General features: G+C 47.4%; 1 protein-coding gene across 2 annotated transcripts in view; it reads right to left on the bottom strand.

Moving 5' to 3' along the window:
• Positions 1 to 14,498, bottom strand: part of EXTL2 (exostosin like glycosyltransferase 2) — a 29,299-nt gene that overhangs the window by 12,470 nt on the left and 2,331 nt on the right. For both annotated transcript variants that reach the window (XM_044301073.1, XM_044301074.1), the window contains exon 2: positions 1,253 to 1,302. In XM_044301073.1, coding sequence (XP_044157008.1) covers positions 1,253 to 1,257 — 5 coding nt within the window. In that variant the 5' untranslated portion in view covers positions 1,258 to 1,302. The remainder of the gene's footprint in view (positions 1 to 1,252; positions 1,303 to 14,498) is intronic.

Raw genomic sequence — 14,498 nt, 5'->3', positions numbered from 1 at the left:
CTCGCGCATGCGCAGTGTCGGTATAGTGTTCCTTCCCTGTGCTGGCATCAGCCTCAGGGAAAGAACTGCGCATGCGCGAGCTCGCGCATCGCAAGATTACGGCCATCTATAGTTGATAAAAGGAGGAGATTCGGAGGACATAGGCGGTGCTGGGCTCCTTCACAGGTGGGCGTGGCTGGGCACGGCTGGGCACCAGGAAGGTTAGTACAGCCCCTTGGACACATACAAGACTAATTTACATATCTATAAAATCCTTTTAAAAATATATTAAAAGCACACAGCCCTTTAGGACGGAGATATTGCAGACATGCTAGCGGCGATCTAGCCGTGCATGTCCGCAGCTCTATAGCCCAAAACTTGGTGACAGAATCCCTTTAAGTAGGAACAATTCTCTTAATTCTTTAAAGGGCTTCTGTCACCCCACTAAACCTTTTTTTTTTTTTTTTGCTTACTTATAATCCCTGCACTGCGATTTATGGCTACATGATCAAATTAATCATTTTGGTCCTGTAGATTTAGTTTAAAACAAGCTTTTAAAATATGCTAATTACCTTGCTACCAGCAAGTAGGGCGGCTACTTGCTGGTAGCAGCCGCATCCTCCGATCGTAAAGACGCCCCCTCCACATTGTGATTGACAGGGCCAGGGAACGGGATCGTTCTCTGCTGGCCCTGCCTGTTTGCATTTAAAATCTAGCGCCTGCGCCGCGGCCGTACCTGTCTTCAATTGGCACATTGAGAGGCGGCCGCTCCATCCTCAATGCGCCTGCGCCGGGTGTAGATGTGACGTCATCAGCGCAGGCGCATTGAGGATAGAGCGGCCGAGCGAGCGGCCGCCTCTCAGTGCGCCTGCGGCAATTGAATACAGGTACGGCCGCGGCGCAGGCGCAAGATTTTAAATGCAAACAGGCAGGGCCAGCAGAGAACGATTCCGTTCCCTGGCCCTGTCAATCACAATGTGGAGGGGGCGTCTTTACGATCAGAGGATGCGGCTGCTACCAGCAAGTAGCCGCCCTAGTTGCTGGCAGCAAGGTAATTAGCATATTTTAAAAGCTTGTTTTAAACTAAATCTACAGGACCAAAATGATTAATTTGATCATGTAGCCATAAATCGCAGTGTAGGGATTATAAGTAAGCAAAAAAAAAAAAAAAAGGCTTAGTGGGGTGACAGAAGCCCTTTAAAACACAGACAAGGCAGAAAAACACACGGCTTGGACCATGAACAATGCTGACAATACTGTACAGAGATCTTACCTCATGTCCGTGAAAGAGTTCCCCTTGCTGTAGATCTCATGGAGACCTTACTAGAAATAAACAGAAAATGCTTATAATGTAGAATCCAACAGACAAAGGTATATGGCAATATAATAACCACTGCACGTGTGACTAATTTCATAATGAAAAAAAAAAAATCTAAGATTCATGTCTATACTCAAAACATTCAATTTCCTAAAACCATTTCAATTTTTTTCTCAGTCGGTTCCACTTTTGGTTTCTGCTTACCAATACTGATGCAAAATACTGCAATGTGAAAGTGTCCTAAAGGCCCCCAAACCATACACGTTAGTGGACTGTCAGCCATATCCGAAAAGAATGGTGGGTTCTGCCAACCATCTAATGTGTATGGGGGGCTCCCGACAGATGACGTAAGTGGAGAGAAGGATCGGATAAAGTGAATATTTCTGCCGAATCCTTTTGTACTCCCAGATGTCTGGCAGCAGCTTTCTCCTCAATACCCATTAAATACAACTGGAGAGATAGCTGTCGACCTCTATGTGTAGAGAGGCCTTAAGGCCTGGGCTACACTGAGACTTTTTGTAGCACGACTGATTGATTTTAACTATTGAATGACAGCTACAGCTGTAGTTAAAAATCAATCAGTCGTGCTACAAAAATTTTGCTGTGTAGCCCAGGCCTTAAGGGTATGTGTCATTTGAAAATGACCTATTGTTTACATTTTTATTTTTAACATATATTTAAAAAATTTCCATGTCAATACTTATATTTAAACAAAAAACATAAAACCCTGCAATTTTTGCACTGGCCACTAATCCTAATAATAGGTGTGAGGAATATTGATTATTGTTCAGTGTCAGCCATGTTCCCACACCAGCCATCAGCTGTAAGATAGCAGAGGTAGTGAACTCCACAGGAGGGCCCGGCTTTAAAGCCCAACCATATGGCAGAGAACCTCTAGCAGGCCACCGTTGTTTACAATTTCTCACCTCCATTCAGCCAGCCAGGAACCCAGCTAATGGAACAGGAAAAAACTCTCTGCAGGGGTCTAGGCCATTCCACAGTTCAATCGAATTTAGCAGACAGCATGGAACCGGCGGTTCATAAGGAATTATGAATTGCCCGTCCATCACAGGCATAAACCCCATACATATTGGGGTTGTGTCCCCATAGCCACGATGAACAGGCCCGTGGTCATAGCTTGGCGGTGGGATGCAAGGGAGGGGAGATACACATATCTCCCCACAGAAACCAAATAACGGTACCCTGCTTGGACTCTACTTGTAGCCAGAACCCAAGCGGGTCTGTTAGTTCCAGAACCATCTCCCTGTTGACCTTCTGGTCTGGAGCTATGAGCCCTAAGGGGTTTTGTGGGTCGTGGGGCTGCCAGGATCAGCAGAGAGGGGGGAGGGCCCTTCCCAGAGGCGCGAAGAGAAGGGGGCGGCTACAGGTTAAAAGGCTTGTGCCAGCAAGCAGGCGTTTCTCTAACGGAGAGTCACATCGTGCCATGTGTTTAGAGGGACCTGCAACCGGCGGACATCACTGCCTCCGACGTGACTGCTGCTAAGAACTCATCACTACCCAAAAGGACTCATCCATCTGGTAAAATGACTTTTGTTCTGCTTAACCCAGTTTGTACCATACCACCTGTATTTGTAACCTTAGACCACTGTATATATCCTTGAGTGTATAGTGTATTGTTTAGTGAACCCTTAAAGGGGTTGTCCGGGTTCAGAGCTGAACCCGGACATACCCTTATTTTCACCCCGGCAGCCCTCCTGAGCCTGGCATCGGAGCATCTCATGCTCCGATGCGCTCCCGTGCCCTGCGCTAGATCGCGCAGGGCACAGGCTCTTGTGTTTACAATAACACACTGCTGGGCGGTAACTTCCGCCCAGCAGTGTGTTCGGTGATGTCACCGGCTCTGAGGGGCGGGCTTTAGCTCTGCCCTAGCCGTTTTACTGGCTAGGGCAGAGCCAAATCCCGCCCATCAGTGCCGGTGACGTCACCGGGGTTCCTGTCAGCCCCATAGAGAGCCCCGGTACGTCACCGGAACTCAGAAAATGCCTTTGCCCTGCGCGATTTAGCGCAGGGCAAAGGAGAGCATCGGAGCATGAACTGCTCCGATGCTCATGTCAGGGGGGCTGCCAGGGGGAAAATGGAGGGCTGTCCAGGTTCAGCTCTGAACCTGGACAACCCCTTTAAGGCGATTAAATATATAATTTAATCTTGTGCTGTCTGGTATCTCGATCACAAATCCCCACGTCCGTGTTTCGGTCTAATTATACGCTACCGCGGGTTGGTTTCTCACCCTATATAATCCCGTTAGCGGACCGGGCTTATATCAAACAAGTAACTGGTGCCAGTATACCGGGGCTGAGAACGCGCTGCTTCACTGGGACAGTGAAAAGGCTCTCTTAGCTTGTTGCCTCTCTGTGCCCGCGTGGACAGGAGGTGTCTGTGAACACTGTACCAAGCTGACCTTACCCGCTCCTCCAGGAGGGCGTAACGTCACGCCTTGGTAACCAGTGACCATACCGTATCTCGCTGGCTCTACGTAGGTCCGACGTCAGTTGACACTTTTTGGCCTGAACAGATCACTTAATGCATTTATCTGCTTATCTGTTACTTTAATACTGCCTGTAATGATGTGACCTCTGTGTATAGATAAGACAGTATTTACTATTCACAATAGGTGAGATCATTACAGGCAGGATTAGGCTACTTTCACATTCGCGTTTAGTGCGGATCCGTCATGGATCTGCACAGACGGATCCGTTCAGATAATACAACCGTCCGCATCCGTTCAGAACGGATCCGTTTGTATTATCTTTAACATAGCCAAGACGGATCCGTCTTGAACACCACTGAAAGTCAACGGAGGACAGATCATTTTTCTATTGTGCCAGATTGTGTCATAGTAAACGGATCTGTTCCGATTGACTTAAATTGTGTCAGGACAGATCCGTTTGGCTCAGTTTTGTCAGATGGACACCAAAATGCTGCTTCCATAGCAGAATGGAGACGGAATGGAGGCAAACTGATGCATTCTGAGCGGATCCTTTTCCATTCAGAATGCATTAAGGCAAAACTGATCTATTTTGGACCGCTTGTGAGATCCCTGAACGGATATCACAAACGGAAAGCCAAAACGCCAGCGTGAAAGTAGCTTTAGAATGACAGATAAAACAGGATCCACCGTTCACAGTAGATGATATCACAGCTTATCCCTTCTTTCCTTGTACAATGAGCTCTGCACAGGTCACAGAGTATGCCCAGAAAACTCTCCCATTGAGGTCCCCTCCTGACCAGTGTGTCTATGGACCATGAAGCTGCCGTAAAGCAATTTTCTTAATGCTTTCTAAATGCTGTTAAAAACAGCTCAGGCAAAATGGCCGCCCCCATCATCATGTTCAGGAAATAGAACTTAAAAAAATCTGGAATGGGAGATTAGAAAAAAGGAATTGAATATGTGCTGCTGTCTAGTTTTAACTGCCATAAAAACCTTTGGTGACACATTTCCTTTAAGGGAGTAATCTCTCGTGCCCAGTGGCCCCAGTAGTGTCCAGCACATACAATTACCATGTGGTAAAACCAGATTGTAGCAATTTACTGCGCAGATTAATTACCAGTGTCACCCGGCACGTGAGAATAAACCTCCGAATCACTACCTTTACAAGCAGGAGCCTTCCAATAATAGATGATGAAAGCAGCAGGACGGTTCTGACAGCTTCAGAACATCTCTAATCAGTAGGGAATATCTTCTAGAAAATACTAGGGGGAATGTCTAATGACACCCATGTGGACAGGCTGTTGAGGTGAGGCAACCCCTTTAGGACTATTAAAGGGATTAGGCAAGTTTAATAAAAACTCTGGCAGCAACAGTAAATGTGCTAAAATAACAAAAGAAGTGACGATTACCTTTCCTCTGCTGCTTCCGGTCCTGCTGCAATGACATCATCTTCCTAGCTGTGAGACCACGTCACTGTGCAGCCAATCACTGGCCTCAGCAGTCATGTGCCATATACTGCTGAGGCCAGTGACTGGCTGCAGCAGTGACATGCTATGTACAGGGCATCACTGCTCCAACAAACACTGGTGGGAAGGATTGGATCATGGACAGGAAGAGGCAGGGAGGGGGAAAAGTGGTGCGTATCAGTTCATTTCTTATTTGAACATCTCCATTTTTCAATAGGACCTGTCCCCAAACCCACAAAAAATTGCAATGTATATATATTCCTGTTGGTCATTCTTCCCTGAACATGGCATAGTTGCTATAATGAATATGGTTATTATTATGAAACTGGCAGTCCTCATGAGACCGCGCTGCATCATAGCTGAAGACGGGGCGACGTCCCAATCAGACCACAGAGAGAGACGCCGCAGAAGACGAACCGAAGAGACCAGCAGCTGCCACCGCCTGAGAAGAAGAGCCCAGCAGCTGCCTCTGCAGCGTCCTACTAGTGTACATGGGCACTGCAAAAGCTTATGTTATATGTTATATCATGCTGTATTTCATTCTTATGTAGAATCCCTGTTACCAGGCTGTTAGATGCATTACACACATTTTACCACTAGATGGGGGTAGCACCACAGTATATATAGCACAGTTCAGGCCTAGTTAAGTGGTTGTAGTTAGAGTGTGGAGGTGGTAGGAGATGGAGTGAGGAGCAAGGGGGAAGGAGAGGACCCCTCTCCTCTCAGCTCTCTCTTGGGCTCCACGGCCCAGAGGAGCCCATTTATGGTCTGAGTGTCAAGCCAGGAAAATAGGCAGAGGTGAACTAAGTCTGTATTTTACCGTCTACCCTTCCGGAGAGTGGATTTTACTAAGTTTATTGTGGAAAGACAAATGAAGGACAACAGCCATTATTTTAGGCTTTAGGCGCCTTTGTAATAAGGTGAAGGTTTATTAGCTTCCGGCAGCCTCACCGTTACTTCAAGGACCGGCCATCTGTTGCATCACTTGTGTGTAGAAGACAAAGACTTGAACTACCTTTACTGAGACTGAGTACGCAACCTCCTACTATAGCCTGAGACATAACTACATGTACAGCCTGTTACTAGGATCTGCCACATCCAACCTGCATGTTCATAGGAGACTGGTTTATAACTGGATGTAAACTGCTGTCAAGATCCGGGTTAGGCCCTTTTTACACGGGTGAGATTTCCGCGTGGGTGCAATGCATGAGGTGAACACATTGCACCCGCACTGAATCCGGACCCATTCACTCCAATGGGGCTGTGCACATGAGCGGTGATTTTCACGCATCACTTATGCGTGAAAAATCGCAGCAAGCTCTATATTGTGCGTTTTTCACGCAACACAGGCCCCATCTTGTCTGGCCCTCACACGTGACGCCCGTGTGAAAGAGGCCTTACAGTAAAGTTCTTAGTTGGATTCAAACCCTGCCTCATTCTTTTATTTCCATACTACAATTGCTGGCGTCATGACATTACCTAAGTCAGGGGCCCAGCCGCACAAGCACCCAGAAACGCCAATTACCATCAAGGGCACCTCGATCCCCACCTGGCCGGTTTCCCCTGTAACAGAATGTGCCCCGGAAAATTTGGTGCTGTTCTCTCCTTTACTGCACTGCTGGCATCTGCTAACCGTGAGTACCCGATGAACTGTTGCACCCGTCGGCCCACCGTGAACCTCACACATTCTCCCCTGGGGACCGGCTCACTGCACCTCCACCTGAGAAGAAGAGCCCAGCAGCTGCCTCCGCCTCAGGAGAAGAGCCCAGCAGCTGCCTCCGCCTCAGGAGAAGAGCCCAGCAGCTGCCTCCGCCTCAGGAGAAGAGCCCAGCAGCTGCCTCCGCCTCAGGAGAAGAGCCCAGCAGCTGCCTCCGCCTCAGGAGAAGAGCCCAGCAGCTGCCTCCGCCTCAGGAGAAGAGCCCAGCAGCTGCCTCCGCCTCAGGAGAAGAGCCCAGCAGCTGCCTCCGCCTCAGGAGAAGAATGGACTGTGATCACGGGTCCATTTAAACCATTGTTATGTAGTCGCTGGATTGTGGCAGCGACGTATTCGTCTATATACTTTTATAGTCTCCTCATGAACCGTATCATTAAGGGGAAACGCGTCGAGACTCAGAGCATTAATTTATAACTATCTATGTAAATTGTGGTTTTCTTATTGATTGATCCAGGGATCCTCCTGGACCTTCAACCAGGACGAAATATTTTGTTACAGTATCGTTCCAGGACCCAGACATCCATATGGGTCGCTATGTCATAAGGGCAATTTAAGGACAGGTAGGTTAGGTACGGGGACGGAGTGCTCCCACCATTAGGGTGCATCTCTGGGCTGAGACAAGCGCAGGGACACCATAGGGACACATTAGGGACCCATGTGGTTCTGGCCCTGGTGTACCACCATATACAGCCTCCTCCACCTAGTCCTTGAATTGGCTCTTTCTGTCGGTGTGTTTTTTGTATGTTTATCAGTCCCCATGTGAGGGACCCATTTGTGTATTTTTTAAGATATTTAGATTAAAAGTTATATTTTAGGTAGTTGGCCCCAGGAGTATTAACGACCAGCTGGTCAAGGCTGATGTAGGGACTTTAAAAACGGTTAGACAGACGACACTGACAACAGGCAGTGTTGGATGTTTTCCTTGTTTATCATGCGTCAATTGCAAATACATTCTTAAAGGTAAAACCTTTGTGCATCCTCAAACTGATTCCAGCCATGTCATTTATGCGCTTGTATGCCCATGTAATCAGGCCCGTCGCTAAGGGACAGGCAAAACAAGCAATTGCTTGGGGCCCCGAGCTGGACGGGGCCAAACAGAGTAACTCAGAAGATTCGATGGTATATTCTAACCCCTTGCCTGGGGGTTAGAATATACCATCGGATCTGAGTTTTACGAGCTCAGTGAGATCGCAAAAACTCAAATCCAATGGTATATTCTAACCCCCAGGCGTTCCCATGGTGACGGGGACGCTTGCCTGGGGGTTAGAATATACAGGGCCACGCCGCTCACAGCAGTATATTTTAAACCAATCAGTAACTACTTTAACTTTATTCATTGCTCATTGCTGAGCTCTTAACTTGGATTATTTGGATATCTCTTACTTTGTCTTCGCTCCGGTAACTAACAGCAGGCAGTGCAGGCGGCGCTCACTCACTGACGTCAGGCGCCTGCTCCTCCCACTAGGCGGCGCAGGCGCGTGACGTCAGTGAGTGAGCGCCGCCTGCACTGCCTGCTGTTAGTTACCGGAGCGAAGACAAAGTAAGAGATATCCAAATAATCCAAGTTAAGAGCTCAGCAATGAGCAATGAATAAAGTTAAAGTAGTTACTGATTAGTTTATAAATATACTGCTGTGAGCGTCGGGGAGGGGGATCTGTGGATGGCACTGTAGGGGGATCTGTGGATGGCACTGTTTAGGGGGGGATCTGTGGATGGCACTGTTTAGGGGAGGGGGGATCTGTGGATGGCACTGTAGGGGGATCTGTGGATGGCACTGTTTAGGGGAGGGGGGACCCCCCTCCCCTAAACAGTGCCATCCACAGATCCCCCTACAGTGCCATCCACAGAGCCCCCTACAGTGCCATCCACAGATCCCCCCTCCCCTAAACAGTGCCATCCACAGATCCCCCTACAGTGCCATCCACAGATCCCCCCTCCCCTAAACAGTGCCATCCACAGATCCCCCCCTAAACAGTGCCATCCACAGATCCCCCTACAGTGCCATCCACAGATCCCCCTACAGTGCCATCCACAGATCCCCCCTCCCCTAAACAGTGCCATCCACAGATCCCCCTACAGTGCCATCCACAGATCCCCCCTCCCCTAAACAGTGCCATCCACAGATCCCCCTACAGTGCCATCCACAGATCCCCCCTCCCCTAAACAGTGCCATCCACAGATCCCCCCCTAAACAGTGCCATCCACAGATCCCCCCTCCCCTAAACAGTGCCATCCACAGATCCCCCCTAAACAGTGCCATCCACAGATCCCCCTCCCCTAACAGTGCCATCCACAGATCCCCCTACAGTGCCATCCACAGATCCCCCTACAGTGCCATCCACAGGTCTCCCCCCTAAACAGTGCCACCCACAGATCTCCCCCCTAAACAGTGCCATCCACAGATCCCCCCTAAACAGTGCCATCCACAGATCCCCCCTCCCCTAAACAGTGCCACCCACAGATCTCCCCCCTAAACAGTGCCATCCACAGATCCCCCCTAAACAGTGCCATCCACAGATCCCCCTACAGTGCCATCCACAGATCCCCCTCCCCTAAACAGTGCCATCCACAGATCCCCCCTCCCCTAAACAGTGCCACCCACAGATCTCCCCCCTAAACAGTGCCATCCACAGATCCCCCCTAAACAGTGCCATCCACAGATCCCCCCTAAACAGTGCCATCCACAGATCCCCCCCTCCCCTAAACAGTGCCATCCACAGATCTCCCCTCCCCTAAACAGTGCCATCCACAGACCTCCCCTAAACAGTGCCATCCACAGATCCCCCCTAAACAGTGCCATCCACAGATCTCCCCCCTAAACAGTGCCATCCACAGATCCCCCCTAAACAGTGCCATCCACAGTATTTGCACTGTAAACCTCCTTTTTTATTTATATAAAGCGTGGGTGAACTTAAACTGTATGACTATACTGTGGTTCCTGTAGGCTTTGCGTGCGTAAGGTGGGGAGGGCGTGGAGGGGGCCTCCATGTCTATTTTGCTTGGGGCCCCCAAATTCCTTCAAACGGCCCTGCATGTAATCTGGTATATATCGGTGAGACGACCACTGACTTCAAGTCACGTCTTAACAACCACCAATTTCGCATAAGGAAAAAACGACTTGATCTACCAGTGTCAAAGCACTTTTTAAACACACAGAGAAAGATCTGAAGTGTTGTATCATTGATTTTGTACCAATGCCTAGGAGAGGTGGCAACAGAACTAATCTTTTAAAAAAAGGGAGTTGAAGTGGATCCACACACTGAATTCCCTTAAACCGCACGGTCTGAATGTAGACTACAAAATTGGGGTTGGATAGGTCTGTGGCTTGCCCTGTTCCAGCATATTACGATGTCGACTGTACCTGTGTGTGTTATGTGATTATTTATACTGGACAAAACATATGTTCTTTATGAATTTTCCAAGTTTTTAATTATTTTCTACTTTTCCAATTTTTATCATAGATGGTATGCCACGGAGTATGGAGAGAGGAAGTTTGAGGCCATAACATGTAGAGGATGTCTGTTCATCTAATTTTTTTACATCTATTGTCTTTCCGGTTACAATCTGGTATTCACATGGCAGGTGGTTGTGAGGAGAACCCTCCAAAAAAAGGTGGTGATAAGTGGGTTATGATCACAGATTCAGCGCGACCCTGCACTAACATGTAGGTGCGCGGTTGATCTGTGGTCACGGATGGAGGCTCCACTTCTATTATGTTGCGGTAGCCTTTATGCGATCCCACTCAGCCACTTATTGTTTTGTTATATGGCACAAATATGTGCAAATACCACCTTGATCCTGAGTGTATCAGATTGAACCGTCATCAATGCGCACGCGCTCATCAGCAAATGTGTTATTCCCGCACCCAAAATGACCGACTCGATCTCAGAGTTGTAATGCGCAGCTACATCATGACGATCGCGGTGAAATCCGGAAGTACGAAGTATACGTCATCCAGACAGTTATGCCTCAGGCACGCCGGACTGCACGCGTTACCATGGATGGCAGCCATTCATCTCCTTACTCCTCCTTCACCCTCCGTCTGCAATACCTTCTAGTAAGCACTTGGCACCGATAATGATATTAACACCAATTCTATGTTTATGCACGAATTTCTATATAGAAAAGAATCATGAGTGCACTTTGTCATCTTGATATGTATTATGTGATCATGAATTATTGATAATCTCAGTTATACGTCATTATTATGTGATTACACTGTATTTTTTATGATTGTTTATTAATTGTTATGAATTGAACACACTTGTTATGTAAATTGCTACGATTCAGCACAATGCTATATATACTTTGCACTTTGTCTGTACACACTGCTTGAGGAAGGCTCCTGTATAGAGCCGAACGTTGCATGCCTTTTGGGTAAATAAAGCATTTTTGCAATTTTTTACTTTCTGGAGTGCTGCCCATCTTTACATTTTCTGTCTATTTGGATTGGCTTATATCCATATTGGGCCAGCTGCACCCTATTGCTTGCATCAGGGACAGTGCTGCCACTTTGTTTTCTTTTTTATATACTGTATATATGCATTAATGTCTGTGTCTGTTCTTTATGCACGGCCAAAAGACTAGACCGATCTGCACCTAATTTGGCACATAGGTACAGCAGGTGTCAGGGAAGGTTTTATCTCTCTAGGCCGTTCCTGAGATATTAAAAAAATTCAAATATGGGACCATCACATGACCTGCATTAGCCAATAGAAGCCTGATGGTCTTCCACTCATATCCCAACTGCCATACACACGTTAACATGACTTATCAGCCAACTGAAGCTCGCAGGTCCTTAGTCTCCACATACACACAGTTTACACCAGGTTTCCATGACAACCCAGCTATTTTTCTATACTGCTGTAGGTCAATGTTAAGGGGCAGGGCGCTGTGGGTGACACTGTTAAGGGAGCAGGGGTCCTGTATATATATATATATATATATATATATATATATAAAAGTGTAACAAAAGACATACAGTAGTAGAATACACAACACTCATGCAGATAGGACAAATCTTCACTTGCAGTGAGCCCCCAAGAAAGTACACCCAGCCCTGTTTTTTATACCTTTTAAACTTTTTTTTCTACGGTATATCCACCCCCCCCCCCCCCCCATGCAGAAAATCCACATAAAATCTGCACCAAAACAGCACAAAAACAAATATATCCACACTTTTTGTTTTGCATTTGTGTGGTTTTTAAGCAGTTTTTGGTGTGGATTTTCCACAGATCTTGCCCGCATGGCAGATCAGTTTCCGCACCTAATAAAAAAGCAAAGTGAACATGAGATTTCTCTAATCTCATAAACTTTGCTGGTACTATATTATGCCTCATTTACACGTCAGTGTTCGGTCAGTGATTTCGAGCCAAAACCAGGTGCGGCTCTAAACACAGAACAGGTGCCGATCTTTCCCTTAGGCCTCATGCACATGACCGTCGTGTGTTTTGCGGTCCGCAAATCGGATGGCGTCCGTGCGCGTTACGCAATTTGCGGAACGGCACGGACAGCCTTGAATATAAATTGCCCATTCTTGTCCGCAAAGCGCGGACAAGAATAGAACAGGTTATATTTTTTTAGCGGGGCCACGGAACGGAGCAACGGATGCGCACAGCACACGGAGTGCTGTCTGCATCTTTTGCGGCCCCATTGAAGTGAACGGGTCCGCATCCGATGCGGACCAAAACAACGGCCATGTGCATGAGGCCTTATACCTTATGTCTGTGGAGGCTCCAATCCTGGTTTTGGCTCACAATCACTGGTGGAAATCACTGACCAAACACTGACTTGTGAATGAGGCTTAACACTGCGGGTTTTCCACATGAAAACCATATGTAATGCGCACCGTGTGCAGGCACCCTTATGCCACAGGGTGACAATAAGTCATGTAACAAAAGGGAACAACCACACTGCGACATGTGTCGCAAGACATTTTTTATAATGCTAGTCAAGGGTGTCTCACTGCAACATGCGACATGCTGCGACTGCGATAGTCGCACATAAAAACAACTTGGATGGATTTGTGGTGACTGTTGTGACGCAGTCACAGCATGTCGTGGTGCGACACCATTGACTATTCTCATAAAAAATGTTGCTCGACTTTGTCGCCGTGTAGCCCTAGCCTTATTCACATCAGTGTTTGGTCAGTGATTTCCATCAGTGATTGTGAGCCAAAACCAGGACTGGAGCCTCCACAGACATAAGGTATAAGGGAAAGATCTGTACCTGTTCAGCTGTGTTTAGAGCCGCATGCACATGACCGTTGTGCGTTTTGCGGATCTACAAAACACGGATGGCCTCTGTGTGCGTTCTGCAATTTGCGTAACGTCACGGACAGCCATTAATGTAACTGCCTATTCTTGTCCGCAAAATGGACAAGAATAGGACAAGTTATATTTTTTTTGCGGACCACGGAACGGAGCAACGGTTGCGTGAATGGTGATGGGTGAAAGTGAATGGGTCCGCATCCAAGCCGCAAATACAGCGGCTCGGATGGGGACCAAAACAACAGCTGTGTGCATGAGGCCTAAGGCATAAGGGCTTATGCACGCGACCGTATGTATTTTGCGGCCAGCAAAACGCAGATCCGCAAAAAAGCGGATGATATCCATGTGACATCCGTTTGTTTTTTTTTGTGTGGATCCATTGTAACAATGCCTGTCCTTGTCCACAAAATGGACAAGAATAGGACATGTTCTTTTTTTTTTTTGGTGGAACAGACATATGGACAAGGAATGCAGTCTTTTCCTTTTTTTTCAAGCCCTATTGAAATAAATGGTTCTGCATACGGACCTGTACAAAAAAACGGAACAGAAATGGAATAAAAATACTTTCATGTGCATGAGCTCTTACGTGTGTGTTTCCATGTGGCGAGTCCGCTGTGGTTCTTCTGCAGAAGAAAATCTGCTGTGAAAAAATCAGCACCCAAATGATGCGGCCATTGGTTTCCGTGGGTCGGTGTGGCTTGGTCTCGTGGTCAGCTGCACAGGGTGGCAACTGGAGAGCAGATCTGGATGGAGATTTGGTTGCAGAAATGCTGCACAGATTTCATCCACTGCATTGCAAAGGGAGAAGTCCATAACAGATATTTAAAGGGAACCTGCCATCAACTTTATGCTGACCTCACTTAGGAGCACATAAAATAGTGACAGAAATGCTGATCTCAGCGGTGTGTCACTCATGAGCTAAAAGTCAGTGGTTGCTGAGAACCAGCATCATAATCATTACAGCCCAGGCCTGTAAAAGAGTCAGATCTACCTGAAAAGAGTCATGTTTATTCCTAATCTCCTGCCCATCTGCTGATGATTGGCAGTTCTCTCCTAGAGAGAAAGGGAGAAAACTAGGTAGAAGACTAACAGTCATCAGCAGGAGGGCAGGAATTCATGAATAACCAGGACTCTTCTCAGGAGGCCGTGACTCTTTTCCAGGCCCAGTCTGCAATGATTGTGATGTTGGTTCTTGGCAACCACTTACTTTTAACTTAGAAATGACAGATCGCTGAAATCAGCTCACCCGTCTATACTTTATTCTGCCGTTAGTATGGGCAGCCTAATGTGGATGACAGGTTCC

This window comes from Bufo gargarizans, chromosome 7 (assembly GCF_014858855.1).
Source record: "Bufo gargarizans isolate SCDJY-AF-19 chromosome 7, ASM1485885v1, whole genome shotgun sequence".
NCBI lineage: Eukaryota > Metazoa > Chordata > Amphibia > Anura > Bufonidae > Bufo > Bufo gargarizans.
Note: the sequence above shows the minus strand (reverse complement) of the source record. Positions and strands in the feature narration are given on the sequence as shown.